This window comes from Oryctolagus cuniculus, chromosome 10 (assembly GCF_051225735.1).
Source record: "Oryctolagus cuniculus isolate XC-2025 breed Fujian yellow rabbit chromosome 10, ASM5122573v1, whole genome shotgun sequence".
NCBI lineage: Eukaryota > Metazoa > Chordata > Mammalia > Lagomorpha > Leporidae > Oryctolagus > Oryctolagus cuniculus.
This window is the reverse complement of record NC_142876.1, coordinates 42600659-42622864: the sequence shown is the minus strand read 5'-3', so window position 1 is coordinate 42622864 and position 22206 is coordinate 42600659. Positions and strand designations below refer to the sequence as shown.

At 51.3% G+C, this 22206-nt stretch overlaps 1 protein-coding gene across 6 annotated transcripts in view; it reads left to right on the top strand.

The window, feature by feature from the left end:
- The window catches only part of MAPRE2 (microtubule associated protein RP/EB family member 2), a 163127-nt gene that overhangs the window by 134415 nt on the left and 6506 nt on the right, over positions 1 to 22206 (top strand). For all 6 annotated transcript variants that reach the window (XM_070050305.2, XM_051852031.3, XM_051852029.3 and 3 more), the window contains 2 exons: positions 13863 to 14002; positions 18818 to 18976. In XM_070050305.2, coding sequence (XP_069906406.1) covers positions 13863 to 14002; positions 18818 to 18976 — 299 coding nt within the window. The remainder of the gene's footprint in view (positions 1 to 13862; positions 14003 to 18817; positions 18977 to 22206) is intronic.

The window sequence follows — 22206 nt, the reverse complement described above, 5'->3', positions numbered from 1 at the left end:
AGACCCCCCATCACCTTTGCCGCAATCTGTTGGTTGGTGTCCCACCTGCACTCAGGGAGCCCAGTGTTTTACAGAGGGAGGCATAAGCACCAGGAAGCAGAGATGGTCGGGCTGGGAGACATCTTAAGGGCTGTTGGTCCCACATGGTTTACCCTTCATTAGACAGACTGTTGGGAGCCATTGCAAGGTTAAAGCAGAACTTGGCTCTGCAATGTGTAGAGAACCCATGTTGGAAGTTGCACGTGTGCAGTCCAGAAGACTGGCTAACCTGTGGGTCAAGAGGCTAACCTCAGGAAGGTGGTAGCACTGTGGGTTAGAGATTTTGAGATACACTCACAGATGGGGTGACTACTGGGATGTGAGAAGTAAAGGCGGGGAAGAAACCAAGGGTAAATGGCACACCTGGTTCTGGCTGGGTCGTTGGTTGATGAAGCAGAGGATTGTAAGCAGTACCCATCTGGGGGAAGTAGAGGAGAGTGATGTTTCAAGCAGGCTCTGCTCACGGCTCTCTGTTCCCCTGCCTCCACCCTGCTCTGTGGCCACGGAGCATCTCTCTCACCTGGCAGGGGTGTGTGGGTGAGGTTGTATTGATGGAGCACAGCAAGCTTGCCACCATCAGAAAAACAACCAACAGCCTTGGGCTTGTTAGCTGGAAGTCATCAGGACTCTGAATTAAAGGACAGTTTATCCCAAAGGAACGAAGTACTTGTGTGTCGCTCCCCGTCTTCGTGGAGGAACGACACAGGACCCTGCGCTGTTCTTTCGTCTGCTCGGCCCTCCCCGGGTTTGCTGCTGGTTCTTCCCGGGTTGGCTGCCGTCCCTTCCACCTCCGTGGAAGGGCGGTTCCCCCTGGCCACTTTCCCCACTTCCGCAGGGGAGCGGCACACCGCCGGCCGGCTCTCTCGGGGGCTGCACAGGTGTTCCCCTTAGATGTTCCCCTTAGATGTTCCTGGTGCATGCCGTCTCTCTCCTCCTTTATAGTCCTCCTCCGCCAATCCTATCTCGGCTGCCCACATGCCGAGTACGCTGCTCTCCTCCAATCAGGAGCAAGTCCTACAGTTTATTGGCTGAACTGGAGGCAGCTGTGTAGAAGCTGTTTTCTCCTCTCCCAGCGCCATATTGTGGGAGAGCAGATGCATAGAATAAGTCTTAATTCCAGTAACTTAGTCTAGTCCGAGTTGCTCCCCACAGATCCCCCTTTCTTTTTATTTTTTGGCGTTGATACGCGCCTGTCTTCGGTGCCCCGCGGCACACACTCTGCTCTGCTTGCTAGAGTTGCCACAGGTTCTTACAAGTCCTATCAATCAGGCAAACCGAATCCGGGTCCTCTCTTCGCCATGTTGTGAGGAGGTTTTTAGGCGCTGATGCGTGCCTGTGTTCGGTGCCCTGCAGCGCATGCTCTGCTCTGCCTGCAGGTGCTTACGAGCCCTATCAGGCAAACCGAATCCAAGCCTTCTCATTGCCATATTGTGGGGAGGCTTATTGGTGTTGATCCGTGCCTATCTTCGGTGACCTGCAGCTCATACTCTGGTCGAGCCGCCTGTTGGTGCTTACCGCCTTACTAATCAGGCAGACCGAATCCAAGCCTTCTCATTGCGGTATTGTGGGGAGTCCTTATTGATGTTAATTCGTGCCTGTCTTCGGTGACCTGCGGCGCATAAGCTGCTAGCCGCCCGCAGGTGCTCACCGCCTTCCTAATCAGGCAGACCGAATCCAAGCTCTCTCATTGCTGTGTTGTGGGGAGGCCTTTCTCTATTTCTCTATCTCCGGGCATTCCTATTTCTCCTATTTTACTTCTATCTACCAGCATTCCTATTTCTCTCATTTTACTTCTAAACTTCTGTTTCTCTTATCCCTGCGGCTTCCCGGCGCCCGCCCCGAGGCTGCTTCTCGGCACCCGCCCCGCGGCGGCTTCCCGGCTCTGCGCGGCTCGGCTTCGCGCGCACACTCCACGGTCTCGCACTAGCCCAGCGTTCCCTATCTACTTGTGCCCCGCACGCTCTCTCTGCGCACGGCAGCCTCCGCGAGTCACACAGCGTAGCTTACGTCTCCGCCACTAGCATTCAATCTAAGTTCCCCGGGCTAACCTGGCGAATTCAACCCAGCTCACGTTTCCGCCCCACGATTTGGCTTCCCGTCCTTTGCTCCCCGGGCTAATCAGACGGATTCCAACCTGGCTTACGTTTCCGCTTCTGGTTTTAACTTTTCGCCCCTTATTCCCGGGCTAACTTGAGAATCCCAAAGTAGCTTTCATCTCCGCCTCGGCCTGCCCCCCGCGGCTTCAATTTCCCTAACATTTTTCTCTACCCGGTATGTTTCCCTAAGTTTTCTTCCAACAATATTCCTCCCTCATTTCTCCTGGCTTCTCCCCACAGTCCGTATCCAAGTCTGTTTGTTCTAGCTTTCACTTTCGCCCTTAGAGATTTCTCCCAGCTTCCCCCTGTAGTCCGTATCTGAGTCTATGCCTAGGCTTTCAATAGCTTCTTCCGGCACCTTTTTCGTCCGGCTTTTCCCTAGGCTGTTTGCTAGTCTCTCTCTCCGGCATTTTCCACTTCTTCCCGTTTCTTCCCTCCTAGGATTCCTATCCGAGTCACGGCACCACTATGTCACTCCCCGTCTTCGTGGAGGAACGACACAGGACCCTGCGCTGTTCTTTCGTCTGCTCGGCCCTCCCCGGGTTTGCTGCTGGTTCTTCCCGGGTTGGCTGCCGTCCCTTCCACCTCCGTGGAAGGGCGGTTCCCCCTGGCCACTTTCCCCACTTCCGCAGGGGAGCGGCACACCGCCGGCCAGCTCTCTCGGGGGCTGCACAGGTGTTCCCCTTAGATGTTCCTGGTGCATGCCGTCTCTCTCCTCCTTTATAGTCCTCCTCCGCCAATCCTATCTCGGCTGCCCACATGCCGAGTACGCTGCTCTCCTCCAATCAGGAGCAAGTCCTACAGTTTATTGGCTGAACTGGAGGCAGCTGTGTAGAAGCTGTTTTCTCCTCTCCCAGCGCCATATTGTGGGAGAGCAGATGCATAGAATAAGTCTTAATTCCAGTAACTTAGTCTAGTCCGAGTTGCTCCCCACACTTGTGTTCCCAAAAAATGGCTGCCTTAGTTTATAAGCTCTTTCCTTAAATGACTGCTGGGTGCCAGAAGGACAGTGGCACCGGGCTGTCGTTGTCATGGTAACGTCTTTATTCTTGGCGGCTGGCTCGCCAGCCACTGCCTTCCCCAACGGCTGCAGCAAGCAGGCGAGGGGATACGCCTCTGAGTTACTGTTGGGATGTGATGTGTGGGAGTTTTATTGCAATGATGGATTTTCACCATTTCTACTGCTCTGAGAATGACTGGAAAATGGTATTTTAGACTAAGATGGTGGTGGAATCTGGTACTTAAGGTGTCTGGAACCTCGCTTCATTTTCTGCCAAGGTGCAAGAGGTATGAAAAGTCAGTAGTTTATCAAAAGAAATGCATACCATATTGAGATAAGTATTTAAAAGTTAAAATGTTTAATAGCAGAGCTGTTTCAAGATCCAGAGTACTTTCCTGCATGTTGTTTTGCCCTATGAAAAATTCTCTGAAACCAGAGTGACTCAAGCAGAGCCTGGAAAATACTGGAGAATCACATGACGGCTAAAAATAAGCACATCGTCTGCAGCAGGGACAGTAAGCAGAGCAGAAGTAACTCGGAGCGTGAGTGCTGCCACTCACGCACACGCACCCTGGAGCCAGCCTCTGCCCGCTTCTGGGGCAGCTTTGCCATTGCTGGGCAGCAAAGAGGGGTCCTGAGGAACCCTTGGGTGCTGTTCACTCAGTGCAGCAGCACCCACCTCCGCAGGGGCTCCTGACCTGCAACATGCCTCACCGGTGTGCTCTCTGAGGGCAGAGCCACACATCAGGTCGTGGAATGACCCCGGAGCCGGGGACTCACAGCTCTTGCCTCCCTGTGTCTCTGGAATCAATAGCAAGTGCCGTTGATCACAGAAGGTCCTTTTGTTGCTGTTAACGTCACAAGACAGAGTTTATATAACACAGCTGTGCATGTAGTCACTGTTCTATAGGGTGTAGAATAGCATTTTGTAAACTACAGTGCTGCAAATACTCTACCAAAAACAAAACAGGGGGCCGGTGCCGTGGCTCACTTGATTAATCCTCCGCCTGTGGCACCGGCATCCCATATGGGTGCCGGGTTCTAGTCCCGGTTGTTCTTCTGGTCCAGCCCTCTGCTGTGGCCCGGGAAAGCAGTGGAGGATGGCCCAGGTGCTTGGGCCTCTGCACCCGCATGGGAGACCAGGAGGAAGCACCTGGCTCCTGGCTTCAGATCAGCGTAGCTCTGGTCATAGCAGCCATTTGGGGGGTGAACCAACGAAAGGAAGACCTTTCTCTCTGTCTCTCTCTCTCACTAACTCTATCTGCCAAATAAATAAACAAATACAACAAAGCTCATCTTTCTCATGCGTAGAGGCATTACTTGGTGGCCTGCTGACTGGCCCTCCTGTGTCTGCTCTCACTGCCACCTCTCCCTCCCTGGTGTGTTCTCAACACAGCAGGCAGCTCACACCACCGTGCCCAGGAGCCTCCTGACAGCCGCCAGTGAGGTCCTGGGTGCCCGGCCCCTCCAGACTCCTCTCTGACCATCTCTTCTCCTGCAGTGCCCCACCTGCTGCAGCCACCCAGCCAGGGGAAGCAGGGCCTTTGCACGACCTTTGCACCTTTGCTGCCTGCACTGCTGTGCACCGGGCCGTCCAGATGGCTGCCCTCTCCACCTCCCTGAGGTCTTGGCTCAAACCTCACTTCCTCAGCCGGACCTTGAAGTCACTAATGGTTACTCCTGCACCTGGCCCATCCCTTGCTAGGATCCCATACATTGTGACTGTGGAGTTGTTAGGAGAGGAATGAACCTTCTGAGCTACAGTGACTCCCACACCTGCCGGCTGTAGCTCTCCCCTCCTGGCGTCTGTGGCAGCCTGCCTCCTGACTCCTGCAGAGAGCAGCTGCCAGTGGCGCTCTCTGGTGTTCAGTGTGCTAGAGCTCTGTCTTTTGCGTGCACCTAGCCTGAGTATGGCCCATGGGAGTCCCTTAGGCCTGAGTGAGGATCTGAGACTAGAGAGAACGATGGAGGGTGCTCAGGGTGTCCCCACAGTCCCTGGGTAAATGGACCCTTTGCCAGCCCCACCCTGCCCTGCTTCCCTCTTTCCATAGTACTTTCTAGTTTACTCCATCATTTACGTAGTAGGTGGCTGATTATCCATTTTCCCCATTGCGGTGTAAATCCTGGGGCCAGCATTGTGGCATAGTGGGGAAACCTCTACCTGTGTCACCGGCATCCCATATAATCCAAGTTCAAGTCCTGGCTGCTCCACTTCCAATCCAGCTCCTTGCTAATGCGCCTGGGAAGGCAGCAGAAAACAGCCCAGGTACTTGGACCCCTGCACCCATGTGGGAGCCATGGATGGAGTTCCAGACCCTTGATTTTTGGCCTGGCCCATTTGGAGAGTGAACCAGCATATGGAAGTATGGAAGATACATCTCTGTCTACTCCCTCCCTAAGATAAGTGTGTGTGTGTGTGTGTGTGTGTGTCCCCGTCCCAATCTCTCTGTTTCAAATCAATCAAGAAATCTTGGGGGAAAAAAAACAGACTATAAATTCCACAAGGGCAGGCATCTTCTTTGGTTCATTCATTATTTTATCCCAAAAACCTAAAAGCTTGCCAGATACATAACAGGGGTTCAGTAAATATTTGTTGTGTGAGTGAATGAATCAGAATGATTTAAGAAGAAGCACAGGGACTTGGGCCATGACAACTGGTTTTCAAGATACAGACTGCATGGGGTGGGGAGATCTGACGCCTTGGAGCCCTCTGGTGAGCTATAGGTTATTCCGTTTTGGTTTTTGGTTTTTGTTTTCATTTTATTCGAAAGGCCCTGGAGTGGGGGTGTTTCTCCATCCACTGGTTCACTCCGCAAATGCCCACGATAGCCAGTGTCATGCCAGGCTGAAGCCAAAATCTAGGAACTCCATCTGGGTTTCCCACGTGGGTGGCAAGGACCCAAGTACTTGAACCATCTGCTGTCTTCCAAGATGTGCATTAGCAGGGAGCTTGATAGGAGCAGGGGTCCAGACCATGAAGCAGGCCTTACAACATGGGATGGGGGCATCCCAAGTGGTGTCTTAGCCCCTGCACTGTAATGCCTATCCCCACCCATTGTTAATCAACTTTCATAAAGGTTGTCTTTAAAGATGAGTCTAATTTTCTTATCATTTAAGCGGCTTGGTTTTTAATTTGCTAGTGTCTAGCAATGAAGTTAAGTGAACTTTGTTGTCATTAGTTAAATAAGGTCTCATTTGCTGAGTGAGAATTGTAATGCCAGCTACCATTTATTGAATGCTTAGGATATGCCAGACTCTTGAGTATGAGTTTTCCATGTATTAACTCATACTCCTCCCAACTCTGAAAGACATAGGCACTGCTATTCCTCTCTCAAGTGGCAATGCCAAGATTCTTGGGAAGGACATCCGCCCACGGAGCCCCCACTTTGGCACTGCCTCTCTGCATGCAAGGTGAAGGAATCCCAGTTCTGTCCCAGGTCTTCATTCCCATGGATCAGTGTGGTTCATGGTCATGGTATGGCACCACCCCCCAAGCGGCTCAAGGAACAGCTGCTCAATTTTATTTAAGATTTATTTATTTATTTGAAAGTCAGGGTTATACAGAGAGAGAGAGAGAGAGAGAGATCTTCCATCTGCTGGTTCACTCCCCAGATGGCTGCAACGGCCAGAGCTGGACCAGTTTGAAGCTAAGAGCCAGGAGCTTCTTCGGGTCTCCCATGTGGGTGCAGGGATCCAACTGCTTGGGCCATCTTCCACTGCTTTCCCAGGCTGTTAGCAGGGAGCTGGATAGGAATTGGAGCAGCTGGGACTCAAATCAGTGCCTCTGTGGGATGCCTCTGTGCCACAACACTGGGCCCAAGCTACTCACTTTTACAAGCTAGCATTTAAGTAGTAAAAAGTAAGAACACTGGCTGCACTGACAGAGACAAAAGCCATAGGGCCTGGGAACTGCATCCTAATGATCTCATGAACCAAGGCACCCAGGACCTCTGTTAAAGTCCCAGGTGTTGGGCTGGCACTGTGGCATAGCCGGTAAAGCCACCTCCTGTGATGCTGGCATCCCATGTGGGTGCCAGGATGCATCCCAGCGGCCCCTCTTCCTATCCAGCTCTCTGCTATGGCCTGGGAAAGCAGTAGAAGATGGCCCAAGTACTTGGGCCCCTGCACCCACATGGGAGACCTAGAAGAAGCTCCTGGCTTCTGGCTTTGGATCAGCCCTGCTCCAGCTGTTGTGGCCATTTGGGGATTGAACTAGTGGATTAAGGACCTCTTTCTCTCTGTCTCTGCATTTGCCTTTCAAATAAATAAAAACATGTTTATTTAAAAAAAAAAAAAAAAGTTCCATCTGGACTCCCTGCTGGCCACTGAGGTGCTGTTTGTGTCCTTAGAGCGGAACAGACTTCAGAACCTGTGACATGGGGGTCTGAGCCGTTTAGGAGGAGAGGATCAGGTCCCCCTTCCGGAGTACGCAGTGATCAGACCTGTGCAGGAGCTGGCAGTGACCCTGCGCAGGATGGTGGCTGTGGTGTCAGCTGGGTCACTGGGGGCGTCTCCTGCCTTGGGAACTCTTCCTCATCAGTCTGCCCCATACTCTTTCCCCCACCTCCCCCAGCAGTGGCCTTATTGTTTCTTTTTTTAAAAACCAAACTCATGATCTTGGTTAAAAGATAAAATCTATTTACTAAGTGAAGGCGATAAGCAAATAACGTCAGGTCATCTGCAGATGATTTATCGGTGCAGATGTGCTGTGCCTCGGCCATGTTCCAGTTCTGTGCAGGAGGGAGGAGGGTGGATAGTCTCAAAGTAGGGGAGAATTGGGAGTGACCAGAAGAGCGGTGGCTTCCTGAGAAGAGAGGGAGAGAATGGTGTACACGCTCATGTTTTCAGTGTCTCCCGTGGTTCTTGTCAACAGTATTAATGCCATATTTTTAGCTCCTCTGTTTATGATTTTGGCAGAAGGAGTACAGAAGATTATGTGAGAAGAATTTCTAAATTCCAGCAGAGCCCTGGCTCCGAAGAATAAAGCCAAGTACAGTGCTTTGAGTTGCTTCATCCTTCTAAATCCATGGGGCCTCATATGCCCCAAATGCTGTAGCATTTTCCATAAACATTAAGCAAGCTACTAATTATTGACATCAGACACGGCCATGTACTGGGCCTCAGTAAGGCAGTGAACCAGGCTGCTCTGTTTTTTTTTTTTTTTTTTTTTTACAACCATGGTTAAAATGTCTTAGAATCGTATTTATACCCCAAATCCTAAAGGCATCAATTAAGACACAAATGCTCAAGACTAGCATCGTAAATCATGTCCCTATCCAGTGGGTAAACTCCGAGAATGACAGGGACTTGCACAGAGTTTATGTTTATTTTCCTCTACTTCTGAAACTCCTTTGTATTTAGAAAGGGAAAATCAAGGAGAAAAAAGCTGGAGGGCAAAACAACTGCTTGTAAAAACAGGGCTACCACTCACCGGGCTTCCAGAACACCACCAAATGCAACTCGGGGGAGAAAAACCGTTGAAATGTTTGATAGCTGCAAGAGAAAGTATGTTGATTATCGCCAAAGTCACTATACCCTCTTTAAAAGCCATGATGTCAGTGTTCCTCACATGGGCATCACTGGAGCAGGGAGCCCACTGGTGGAGCGGGCCAGTCTGGGGAGCAGGAAGTCAGCTCGTCAGCTCCTCCGTATCTACAGCCTGGATTGGATGCTCTGCGGGATGTTGCTGGCTCTCCTCGCAAGCTTGGAGTGCGGAGTAGCCTGCGTGAAAGTGCTGTGTCAGCGTGGGCTTACTGACCTGGTGCAGTTTCCTAAGGACGTTCTTACCTTAAGTGGCCCCGGTAAGGGGGAGAAGGATACCTGAGCCCAGGAACTAGGTACACACTCCAGAATGGGGTTATTTGGAAGATGGCAGGACCCAGAAATCAAGTTAAAGAAACAGAGACAGGAGCTGTCTACAGTTATATACTACTTGAGCGTCCTGTGCACTGTTCTAAAAACTAAAGCGTGAGATGTAAGGACAGGTTTCATTTTTGTAATTTAGCATTTCTTAAGGTGCTTTGGTCATGGGGCAGCTGTGAGAGGTAAATTACTTCTGTATCAGATGGTAGCTTGTGATGACGCAGGGTCACTTTTGGCACTCTTGAACATGAACTTTGCATTTCACCCTTTTCTTTACCAAAAAAATGAAGTAAGCTTCTGAAGAATCTAAGCTCTTTCCCATGTATGTCTTATTGCTTGATTTCTTCATACGGATCCATTGGAAGGTAGAAGTAGACAGGTAGCAAGTGTCTGCCTCTCATTCATCACGTTTCCCTCTATGATCGGTTTCTTTCCAAGCAGCGTAATCAGATTTTCAAAAGCTCTCTGATTTAACTGTCACATATGGATTGTTTAATGGTCTCTCATTACATCTTCACGCGTGTTTTCTGTTCCGTGCCCTCCTTTGTTCAGCCTGCACTGGGTCCCAGGTCAGTGATTGTGAGCGGTGGGATGGACGCTGTTTGCCCACCCCTTGAGCGGTGCAGGGGAAGAGGGGCCCAGGCCCAGTGCCTTGCAGCAGAGGACAGCAGGCCTGCTTTTCCTTGCCCTCCTCCTCCTCACCAGAGTAGCTCTGCAGGTGCACATGTGTGTGCCTGTGAGAGACCGGGGCTGCCTCCACCGTGACACTCAGGTGCCGTGGTGAGGAACCGCAACTTGGAGAGTCGGGCTCTGTCCATGGCAGGGATCTGTCTCCTCTAGAAAACGAGAGTGGTGTCCCTGGGAGGCTACACGTGGCAGGAGGGAACTGGAACAGCTGCAGCGCAGTAGCCCTGGCCTCTTCGCTGTGTAGCGTGTACAGCAGTCACCCCCACTCTCTGTTTCTCTCCCTAACCTCCTCTCCCTCCCCACCAGCTTCCTCTGCTGCTCTCTAGTTGCTCTTCACTGAACCTAGGCCCTTGCCCTTCTCCTTCTATGCAAACAGTTGCATTTTTTTTTCAAGCAGAATTTGATGAGGTCTTGAAGACATAATTAGTGGCCACCATCAGCTTCTGTGCCTTCCCTGTTTCTTTGGAAATTGACATCAGACTGCACAAGGCAGCGTGTAAGAACATGAGCTTGTCTACAAGCCAAGCTTCGTGTTTGCAACCAGCTGTGTCACCGTTGCTGACCTGCTTGGGGAGGTCTGCCTGGAGGGAGGAAGGGGCTGCGTGCTGTGTAAGGGAAGCCCCTTCTGCAGGGCTTGTCTCACACAGGAGAGGCTGCAGACAGCCCAACACGAGCCCCTTTGCTGCTTCCCACTCAGGGCAGCTGTCTGGGTTTACACGCTCAACCCATTTTCTCGATTCCACGTAGAAGGTGCCTAAGCAAGAGTGGAAGGAATCTTGAAAGGAAGCCGAGGAGGAGCTCACTCTCCGGGAGACTTTGTTCCATTTCTCTCCTACGTTGGCTCTTCCTGTCAGTGACTTTGACATTGGTTCAGCTCCTCCAGCTTTCCCTGCATTCGGGAGAAATGCCTCTGCCAGGAGTTGTTTCATGAACTATGAAAGCCAAAATTGAGTGTCTGTGTGTCAGGCGCTGTGATTGGCCACGGGGGTGTAGGTGGTAAACAAAACAGGTGCGACTCCTGCACCGTCCAGTGGGAGATGTAGCCGATATGGAAGGCGCTGTACCATCACGGCTGGCACGAGCCCTGACCAAGCCGTGTGGGGTGCCATCTGCATGGAGACTGGCAGGATGGTAAACCTAGCCACTCAAAGGGCGTGGTGGGGACAGGCATGCGAGTGGTTCAGGCAGGGGGAGCGTAGCCCCAGCCAGCTGGGTGGCCGCGTTCTCGTAGAACACTAGCCAGGAATGTTGCAGGCACTGGGACTTCGCAGGCGACTGTGTCACCCTCATGAGGCTGCGCTGCTGGAGAACAGAGACTGCAGCTTCATCGTTTGGGGCCCTTCAGCACGTGGCCTGTGGCAGGACTGAATAACATGCAAGTCAAGAGCATTGACCATAGATGGCTTGTGCTCCACTCTCTGTTAAACGGTCTTTGTATTAAGACGTGAGGTCTTCCTTATTAAAAGCATCGGGAGGAACATGGTTTTCAAGTGCTGGGCTGGCGGCTGCCCTCTGAGAAGGCCTCTTGCCCAGCTGGGGTGCCCTCTCCAGCCTCCCTGCCTGCTCCTCCACATTGCTGGCTTGACCTGCTTAATGTGACCGTGGGTTCAAGAACCCGCGCCATGGCACTAAGAAGCAGTGTTGCAGGAGGGTGCTGGATGGGCTTCTGAGATGGAGGATCCCTGCAGCTCCATCCCAGTCACAGGTGAAGGCCAGCAGGCGCTCTCTAGAGCCCTCAGGAAACTCTTCCGCCATGGTGCTGTTCTCTCGGCCCTGCAGAATTACCCCGTGCACACTCAGACTGCTCAAGTCATTCCCAGTTTAATTCCCTGTAAAGACTATGAGGCATTTCTTTTCCCAGTTGATTTTAAAAGGTAGGTAGAGAGGGGTGGAGAGAGGGAGACTGGCAGAGGTCCCATTTGCTGATTCATTCCCAAATGCCTGCAACAGCTGAGGCTGGCCAGGCAGAAGCCAGGAGCCTGGAACTCAACCCAGGTCTCCCGTGGGGGTTGAAGGTACCCAAATAGTTGAGCCATCACCACCGCTTCGTAGGGTGTGCATTAGCAGGCCTTTGGAATCAGGAGCGGAGCCAGCACTCTGACAGGAGATGCAGGCATCCCAAGTGGCATTGTAACTGTGCGGCACCTTGTATTTTCTGAAGAAGATTCCTTTGGTTTCTTTTCTTCTTGAGAACAGAGAGGTGCGCTTCCGAAAGGCTGCAGCGCTGTCCGTGCTCTTGGGGTGTGTGCATGACTCGCCTCGGTAATGACTGCAAGCACCGGAAGTCATACAGCATACATTTTATAGTCTTCCTGTTTGCTACTTTGTAATTAGGGTATTGGTTGAAACTTGTATCTGTTGTCCCATAGCTGCCTGGGAACCCCCTGCTTTCTGTGCTCTGTTGGCATCGCTGCATTGTAAAGTTGGAAATAAATTGTAAAGTTGGAAACCACATAAACAGGTCTGATTGCTTGTTCAGGTATTTGTTCAAACATCTGTTCTTTCACCAAAAGTATGTTCAGCTGAACGCTGTGCTGCACCAGCAGAGTTACGGAGAGAAACAGGGCATGCGCCTTGCCCTCCGAAAGCCTGCTGGAAGGGTAGACAGTCCACAGTTGTGGCAGGGAACTGGACCGGGGGGAGCACACAGGAGGAACTCCTGCCCCAGCGCTGCGTCAGAGCTCGCACTGTATTCAGAGGACAAAGGAGTCAGTGAGCACCCAGGAATGGGCCCCGGTTTCTTAATCCATGAAGTCCATAAACTTCATTGTGTATGCTTTCAGTTTGGGCTGCAGTGGCCATTCCTGTTTCTAGATACTCACGGTATTGTGAGCTGAGCTCAAATCAGTGAGGTCTTACCTTAAGTCCATGTTCCCTTTTTAAAAAAAAAAAAAAAGTCTGTCGTTATCACTGGTGGTAAGTAGACCATTGAATTAAGGTGCTGGCCCTAGACCGCCCCATTTAAAGGTGCATTCCCCTCTTTAATTTATAGTGTAATACCTTGATGCTGTGGCTCCCTCCCCAACCTTTCATCTCATGTTTCGGTGTCCTTGAGCCTTGAGCCTTCTGGGAATTGGCTATTACTTACTGGTTTTTAAATTTTCATTTATTTTACTTTCATTTGAAGGATAGAGAGTTATATAGAGACAGAGACATAGGGTGCGGAGAGACAGAGAGAGAGAGATGGATCATCCACCCATTGTTTCGCTCCCCCGTTGCCCACAATGGCCAGCCCGGACTGGGCCAGGCGGAAGCCAGGAGCATGGATGGATGTTACAGCCTTTCTCTAATTCTGGTGTTTCTTCTGCATTCACAGCCTGTTGGTGTCCTGGAAAGAAGATCTTTATGTTTGTTCCCCGCCCCCATCCATTTCGTGCATGTAGGCCCTCACTGTCATACACTCACTCTCTCATTGCAAGAGATGGCTTTCTGTGTATCTGATACATTACCTTACAGCCATTATTCTCCCTGATAAGCATGGTCCCAAGTGTGGCTTGGTTGGGAGCCCCTTCAGGCTGACCTCTATGTCCTTGTGACATTAATCCTGGAGCACATTCTTGCTTTTTAACACAAGTTTTCATTCCTGCCCCACCCCTAGAATCAGCCATTTCTGAAGAAGCCCTTGAGAATAACAGAATAACCTTTAGAAACCAAGATTTGGGCAGTAGGAGTGCTCACTGCTGTGGAAATGACATTGCCCCCGGGCTGTGTCAATGGCTATGGCAAAAAATATATTAAAAGAGGGAAAAATGCACTTATGTGGATATTTCTTCTAAAGTATTATTCAGTCTTTTCTCTTAGTTTTAAACTCTATCACCCTAATTGAGTTTCTATCTAAAAACCTTTCTTCTTAAAAAAAAAAAAAAAACAACTTAAAATCCCTTGGAATCTGCTAGTCTTATCTCTCTGGAGGGAGCAGGGGCAATCACATTAACCTCATGGTACTTGAGGGAAGAACAGTGCTCACAAAGGCTGAGCTGGCCAGGACGCCGCGGTGGCTGGCTTGTGCACCTGTCCTAAGCACACTGGTGCTCCTTCTAGATTGGGAAAAGTGTGACAGCAGCTCTCTCTCAGACTTTACAGTAAAGCCCCTTTATATCATATTCTCACTGCATATCTAAAAGCAATTTTAGCATTGCCAATATTTATCTTTTTTTTTTTTTTTTGGTTGCTTCCAGGTGCAGCTAAGTCAAGTCCAGCATCTAAACCAGGATCCACACCTTCTCGTCCCTCATCTGCCAAAAGAGCTTCATCCAGTGGCTCAGCGTCCAAATCTGATAAAGATTTAGAAACACAGGTCATACAGCTTAATGAACAGGTAACTCCTCATCCACGGCCGCGCCTCTGGCAGCAGTGGTGTGTGTAAGGGGTGCGGGGCCAACCCCTGTGAGCCTGGGATGAGGGAGGGAAGGTGAGGTGGAATCAGTGGTTTCAAGCCCGTAGGAGCTAAAGGAATGGCTCGGCCAGAGAAAGTCCGTAGCCCACAATAAATAAAAGCCATTACCCCCGAGTCTCAAAGCCACACCTCAGAAGACAGCGGGTGACTTGGCCTTGCTGCAGGTCGCATGCCAGCCTCCTCCTCCTCTTCTGAGCAGCCGACTTGAGCTCCAGGCTAGACCACTGAGCCCACCTCTGGCCAGGCTGCATGGAGTCAGAGGCTGTTTAGGGTTAGGTTCTCTCTCTCTCTCTTCCTCCCACCCTCCCTCTTCCCTTCGGGCAGCTGTGGCTGAGCTGCTGTACTTCCTGTGAGTAATAGAATGGTGCCAAGGTAGACCCCTTCCCATCCCTCATAGGACAGACAGACATCAGTTATTACTCAAGCAAAGCAAAACACCCAGCACTTCGCACAGTGGCAGAAGTTGGATGCCACAGAAGCCCTGAAATCAACACTGTGGCAAGAGCAGGAGGGGTGAGGGTATCTAAAAGGCTACAAATGTGTTTTAAGTAAAACCTTCCTTTTTGGCTAAATATTCCTTACAATGACAGTAAACCTAGCTTTACTGTCTTTGAAATTTATAATTTAAAATCCTAGGTTGCTTGCTTTTAAAAAAAAAATATTTATTCATTTGAAAGAGTTAGAGGAAGAGACACAGAGACAGACAGATCTTCCACTCACTGATTCACTCCCCCAGATGGCTGTAACAGCCAGGGCTGGACAGGCCAAATCCAGGAGTTTCATCCTGGTCTCCCACAGGGGTGACAGGGGCCCAAGCATTTGCGCCGTCTTCCACTGAGTTGGATCAGAAGTGGATCAGCCAAGACCCGAACCAGCTCCCATATGGAATGCACAGCTTTACCAGCTATGCCACAATGCCAGCCCCACCCTACCCCCAGGTTACTCACTAACAGTAACCAATTTTGCCTAAGACAGTCCCTCATTTGAAAGTAATAAAACAATGGAGAGTCAAGGACCCTCAGTGGAAGCCACCCCACTTCCACCAATGCAAGTTTCTCATCCTGGCCCCTCCACCATCCGTGAACTGAACGGAGCCTGTGCCTCAGGCCCTCGGGCCATTCTCAGCCACGCACGGAGCGGGGCCTGGTGATTAATCTCATTCTCCAGGAGCCAGGGAGAGTCTGGGAACAGTTTCTGAGATAATTGTATATTTGCAAGCACAAATCGAGTTTAAAAGCAGGCAGTTGCTTAATGAGGGTGTTTCTTTACCATTCTGGCCACTTTAATGAAAAAGGTACAACTCTAAGTCATGTGGTGGGTAGGACTTTGATTTAGAAACCGTGGAATGTTCTAATGACCGGCTGGTTCTCAGTCGGAGCCCACAGAATTCCAGGTAATGACTTCTCAGATGCAAGGCAGTAAGGACAGCGCCAGTGAGTGCTGGGCCACGTGCCTAAGGCTCCAAGCAAGTCGGAGTAGACAGAGAAGCAGGCAGCGGTGGGTCTGGACTATTTTGGATTTATAACTCTTTTCTCCTAGGGAACTCAGATTCTTTTAAAATCCTTATTATCTCCTCTCCTCCCTCCACCACACCCAGGTTCTCCCCCTCCAGCCCAAAACAGGACCACATGGAAACCTGGAGGTCCTCCCCGCGCCTCCGTCCCTGGCAGCCGTCAGCAGCCAGCCAAGCTTCCTCTCGCTGGGGCTGGCTCCAGGCTCTAGGCTCCCATTAGCCCTCCAGATCACACAGAGAGCTCCCCATCCCCCAGCCTCCAAAATGCCTCAGCTGAGCTGCCCCTACCATCCAAAACGCCACAGTAGAGAGGACACTCCTCCCACTGGGCATCCTTTTCGTTAGTGTGCCTGCCCCGCCTCAGTGCTCAGAAAGGAGGTTGCACAAACCCTAGGTTGTTAAGTCAGAATGATGTTTACCGAGCGCTTACTCCAGAGCCCTTCCCCTGCCTATCTGATCTTGCTCCCCCTATTTTCTCTTCTTGAACCTATGGAAGGCCCCACTGAAGGCTGGTGGTGGCCACCCAGGCAGCACAGTGTTGGAACCGAGAGCGCTGGGACAAGGCGGGCCGTGTGGAAACGCCTGGGCTGAAGCGTGAATTACAGTAGTAATAGAGAAAGTGACAAGTGCCATAAACTTTAAGAATTTTCATTTACTTGGCCTCGTGCCTTTATTCAGGCGATCTGGCATGATATACTATAAAAGTCCCACTGTGCTGGTCAATTCCGATGCTAGAAATGAATCAAAAGGTGTGGGGGAGAAAAGGACATCGATAAAATAATGGGGCACTGTTTCGGGACGTGGCTTAGTGGACAGGAAGTGGGTGGGAGTCACTGCTGTGCACAGGGACTGCTGGTGAGGAGTGGGTCCTCCAGGGGCTTGGTTAGCACTGGCGGAGGCTGTGGCTGCGGTTCAGATGGCCAGGCCTGGGAGAACAGCGAGATGAGAACCTCACCCTTGCCCCTGACTTTTCTCAAGGCTCCGCCTGCAGCATCACCTCCGTCGCTGCAGCGAGTGAGATAGGAAGACAGACCTGCATCTGCCACTTGATCTGTCCCCATCTGAGTTTGCTGCCACTGGTTTACAGCTGAGCACGTGGTACCCGATACACTTGGAATAGCCCTGCTCAGGCTTGGGGTTTGCACAAACACCTCGGCCATTTGCTCATCGTGCAGGCCGCAGCACTTTCAGGTGGCAGACAAGCCTGGCTTTCCTGGGTTATGTGTGTCCTGGCCTAGGACAGAGAAGCTGGCACCCCTGAACGGCCACAGGAACCCTGGCTGGCACTGCGCAGGGTCCAGGTGCGCTCTGTGGCCACGCCCAGGGAGGGAGAGCAGGAAAAAAAATTTTTAAAACAGGGAATTCTCACTTTTGGAATTCTGGCTGGCTGGCTTCCTTCTTCACAAATGCCCGAGCTATAATATTAACAGAATTAAAAGTTTAAAGTTAGCAACTGACCCTCATTTGTGAGGCTTTGTGAGCAACTGCATGTTGGGAACATCGGCCAAAGGACCATATTCCCGCGTCTTCCAAGGTGGATACATGTTTGCCAGGTTCACAAGAAGGGAGTGGGCACTGGCTTGTTGGTAGAAGCTTGAGTGAATCAATAATTTCAGGCTGATGAATAGCATGTACAAAGGCCCAGAATTATTTTTTAAAAGAAGAAAATTTTGCATTCCAAATGTAACTTTTGGACATTCTGTTATGGGTGATTTTTAGTATACTGAAAGATTTTTACCTAAGGAGGAACATGAAAGACAGGTTTTATCTCCTAAAGAATATATTCTGTGTGATGGCATTGGTGGCACATTGAGTTAAGTTTGTAATGCCCATATCAGAGCACCAGTTCCAGTCCCAGCTGCTCCACTTCTGACCCAGCTCCCTAATACTCCCAGGAAGAGAGCAGATGTTGTTAGCTCAAGTCCCTGTCACCCATGTAGAAGACCAGAATGGAGCTTCAGGTTCCTGGCTTCCTTCTGGCCCAGCCCAGGCTTGCCGTGGCCACTTGGAGAATAAACCAGCATATTGACAGTCTCCCTCTCCCTGCCACTCTGCCTTTCAAATAAATGGTTAAAAATTGAAGAGTACTCAGCAGCCAAGAACGGGGTGATGGTTGGGGCCTGTGTGAGCTGCTGTGGGTGTAGAAGTGCCGCAGCCTGAGGTTGGAAACCAGATCCGCCACACCCCTCGCAGGGTTTCTTCAGCCCCAAGTGCACCGTGTCGCTGGGCCCTGCCTCAGCCATTTCCTCCCTCCCTTGCACTGTCCCTGTAACCGCTGTGACCAGATGCACAGCCTCGGGAGGTCTTTGCACTGGTGTCAAGGGCAGAGAAGGGGATGAGGGCTCATTTGCTAAGTTTCCATACCTTCCCGTGATTCACGCAGACAGAGCCAGAGAAATGAAACCGATCCACGAAGCCGGGACTTCAGTCACACCCAGTCTCCTTGTGCACCAAGACCCGATTTCTCAGTGGAGAACGCTTATCTTGTTTGGCTCAGGGTCATTCGTGAAAGGGGCCAAAACTAAGAGCGGCTCTTAATGCAAGTGACCTGAAGGAAGGAGGCTCCTCCCAGTCCTCTCCGCGGCCACACTTAGAACTCCCTCAGGCTCCCCACCTTCCTCCCAGTGCTGTCTCCCTTCTCTGCAGATTCTAGTGCTCTGGTCTGTGTGAGCCAATGCAGCTTGTAAACAATGGGCAGTTATTTCTCCCAGTTCTAGAGACCGGGAGGTCCCAAGATCAAGGTGCGGGCCCCCCGCCTCGTGGATGGTGCCTTCCCGCTCTGTGTGCACACACTCCCAGGGGCCTCGCTCATCTCATTTGTGAGCTGGTTACCTCCCAAAGGTTCGCCTTCTCATGCCATCACACCGGGGCTTGGGATTTCACCATGTGGATTTGGGGAGGCCATAGCGGCAGGTCAGGAGAAAGATGTGCCGCAACCACGTCAGCGGGGAGTGGAGCTTACTCCCAGCGTGGGTGGACTCGGGCAAGCAGGGGGACTCGCTCTGACCCTCACGGATCGACAGTTGATATAAGGGAGCGCCCAGGGTGCCATTGAGATTGCACGTTTTGGCCCAAGGTCAAGCTCCAGACTACATCCCTGTCATGTCTGCTTCCGACTCAGTGACTTGTCAGGTCTCTTGTTTTGGATCGTTCTACACATGCGTAGTTGTTTCCTTATTTCTCAATGCTACACTTTGTGGTGTTTCTTCCCCACCCTCATGCAGGTACATTCATTAAAACTTGCCCTTGAAGGTGTGGAAAAGGAAAGGGATTTCTACTTCGGGAAGTTGAGAGAGATTGAGCTGCTCTGCCAGGAACACGGGCAGGAAAATGACGACCTCGTGCAGCGACTAATGGAAGTGCTCTATGCTTCCGAAGAACATGTGAGTGTGAGGGGCCCTCCTCGGTCCAAGCGCAGGGGACTCGTGTGCCGTAGAAGTCCGCATTGATACCTCAATGAGAACTGCAGCTCAGTTAGCACATTTGGTATTCGCAAAGGAATACATGTCATTATCATCATGATCCATTGACCTGTGTCTGTGGGCCGTGCGTTCATGAATTAATCTGGGAGGAGGTGCCTGGAGAGGGCCGGGGGGGACTTGAGAGAAATGCACAGCCACATCCCAGGTGGCTTTTAACTCTCGAGCAAATGAGCAAGAATTCATGTAAGGATTCTTGTTTCTTCATGAGAGGTCACAGTGTGGTTAAAGGAGAAAATAATCGAGATGCTTTTCCCACCCCTGTAAGGCCCCCAGCTGTCTTTGTTTCGTAGCGGGTTGCCATGACTTCTCAGGGCCAGGCCAGAACTGTGGGCCAGCCCTCTGCTAGATGCCCTCCTATGGGGTAGCCCCTGCCCCCAGGGCTGCTGCTCACGTGTGAATGTGCTGCGGGAGCCCCTGCAGGTGGTTGTGTTGGCTGACGGAAGGCGGACGTGAGGAACAGGAGGGGCTGGGGTGGCTGAATGGCAGAAACAGGCTGCCCTACACCTGCCTGTGACCGGAGGGAGCCGGAGTCCACCAAAGGAAGGCGAGAGAGCAGGGCTTGGGCTTCCGAGCCCTCTCGGGCCAGGTTGAAGCTGGTGCTGGTGTCTGGACAGGATCTTTGATCTGGAGGCCGATGGACGGATGCTTTCAGGGTGCTGTGGTGGGGTCACGTGCATGTGTCTGTGTTTCCATGAGGTGGCAGAGGCCACCAGCAACTTCTGCCTCCCTCCAGCTGAAGGCCAGGCCAACGTTTACGCCACTTGCGACTTAGGGGATGTCCCGGAGACATTTTCCTGAACTGTGAGGCACCGTGTCTGCGGGTGGGGCGGTCATGCCTTAACTTTTTCATTTCCATTGATTTCTTTCATTTCTTTCTTGATGATCCATAACTCAGAATGTAGATTTTGAAGCCCCAGGAATCTTGTGTGGTTAGGTCATGGATGTCATGATGCTTCACAGGTACAGTTCTGCACATTCAGATGAGACAAAAGCAGCCGATTTGCAGTGTGACTGTGACCCCAGGAGCAGGGTGTGCTCCAAGTTGTGCTGGTAGAGCGTGCTGGGTCATGACTGGATGAATTAGTTATCCCTTCCAGAGCTTGGTTGCAATAAGTTGGCGCCATGGTGTACACAGTGCCTTGAGGCAGAGTGGATGGTGCTTGCTATGATCATACCAACTAGTGTGAGACAGCCCAATGTGCAGGATCAACCCCTCTTCCCAGCCCTGAACTTCCAGTGGGAAGTAAAACCTTAGGGTCACATCTTGTCCCAGGAGAGCCCTGTAGGTCACTGAATTCCTGGCTAAGCACAGGCAGGGCTTAGGCGAGAGCCCTTGCCTCCTGGGTGTGATCTCAAGGGGGTCTACGTAGGTGACCACCCTCAGCTTCGGTACTGCTGTGCCCATCACCGCCCCACCCCAGGGCCAGCCTGCTCCTCTGCATCCAGAAAACTGGTCCTGCAGGGTCTGTGCATTAAAATGCGCACACCCCCGGGGAGAAGTCAAAGTGGGTAATGCATCGAACAGGTCCTTTCCTTAAGCACCTACAATGGCATACAAGAGGGAAAGGGCTAGAACTCTGTATATGAGTTTATAACTCCTTTAATATCTCGAGAATACTCTTAGGTAAATAATGTTATCCTGTTTTACAGATGAGGGAGACTAAGGCAGTAGAAGTTGAAATACCTTTTCTAATATTGTCTGAAACACGAGTTTGTGATGCATCTTCTCCAAGTCTGAGCCCTCTTTAAACAGGATCATGATAATAGTAATAGCTGTATTGCTGAGTACGAGCCAGACACTGTATTCACATTCTACGTACGTTTCTCCCCCAACCACATCCCTGTGTAGCGTGTACTGTTACTTGCCCAGTGATTCACACTTAAATTTGAACTAGGTGTGTTACCACCCTCTCAGCCTGTCAGGTGCCATCAGCAGGGAGGAAATCAGCATTGCGCCACCTGGGGAAGCCTCAAGCCAGGACTAGCTCTGCTGCAGCCCAACAGGCTGTGTGTGTAGAGCAGGAAGTAGTCAAACCCCTTCCTGGACTTCCTCCAAGTAACTCCCTGTCTCATTTTGTTGGTTTACACCTTCAAGTCCTCCTGCCCTCTTTTTCTGGGCCTCCATCATGTAAATCAGCATCACTGGAGAACTTATTTTCCTGGCTAACTTTCTTAAACGTACCTTTGTTGTCATCTCAGGCACTGTGCTATTCTCATCCAAAAGAGAGAAGCAGGGTAGGGAGCAGAGACTGAGACATTGGCATCACCATGTGAGTACATGGTAGGGAGTTAGGACATATCCAGAATCCAAGAAGAGAAAAATGGACTTAAACTCCATGTGTGTGTTAGCGGAGCGAAGTCTTCCAGTGCAGTTGCTGTCTTACTTTTCCAGTTGTAAGATATGTCTGGAAGACTCCAAAAGATACGCATCAGGCTACACTGAGTTTTCCATGGACACTAAGGCAGCCGACCTGGAATATGCCAGGTGTCCTTGTTGGAATGTGCTAGACCCACTTTGTTAACCTTTGGTTTCGATACAGAAAGAAAGATTGCTCTGTGCCTGGACACGGGGCTGGGTGCTTCTGTGCACCACACACACGACTGCGTGGAGAGGCTGAGCAGTGGCTCGTCTGCTCCCCTCTCTGCTTCCTCTGCAGAGGCTCACGGGAACACCCTGAAGCCTTCGATCATGTGCCCTTCTGCCTGAGGATAATGAACCCTGTGCCTGTGGCAGCCTGGGGGGAGGGAGGCAGGCAGTCTCATGCAAGCTTCTGCACCGCCCACTGCCCCTGTGTCTCATGGTCTGGAAGGTATCACGTTGGGAAAATGTGCTCTGTGGTTGTGATGTCACCACATCCTCCCTGTTGCCCCGCTGTGCTCGGCCCTCCTACTGTGTCTTGTTTTCAGGCCATTCCCACACATGGAAGGTGGGCAGCCACCTGTAGGCTAGGTTGTGCATGAGCCCTGGGAAGAAACTGCAGCACTGACCCTGGTTCATGTGTGCAGAGCTGCGATGGTGGAGGTGTCTGGTTGACTGCTGCTCCCTGGAGCTGGGAGAGGAGCTCCAGAAGCAGGGGCTGGCTTCTAGTGGGTGCTCTGCTCGTAAGCGTAGATCAGCCGGGGTTGGGATT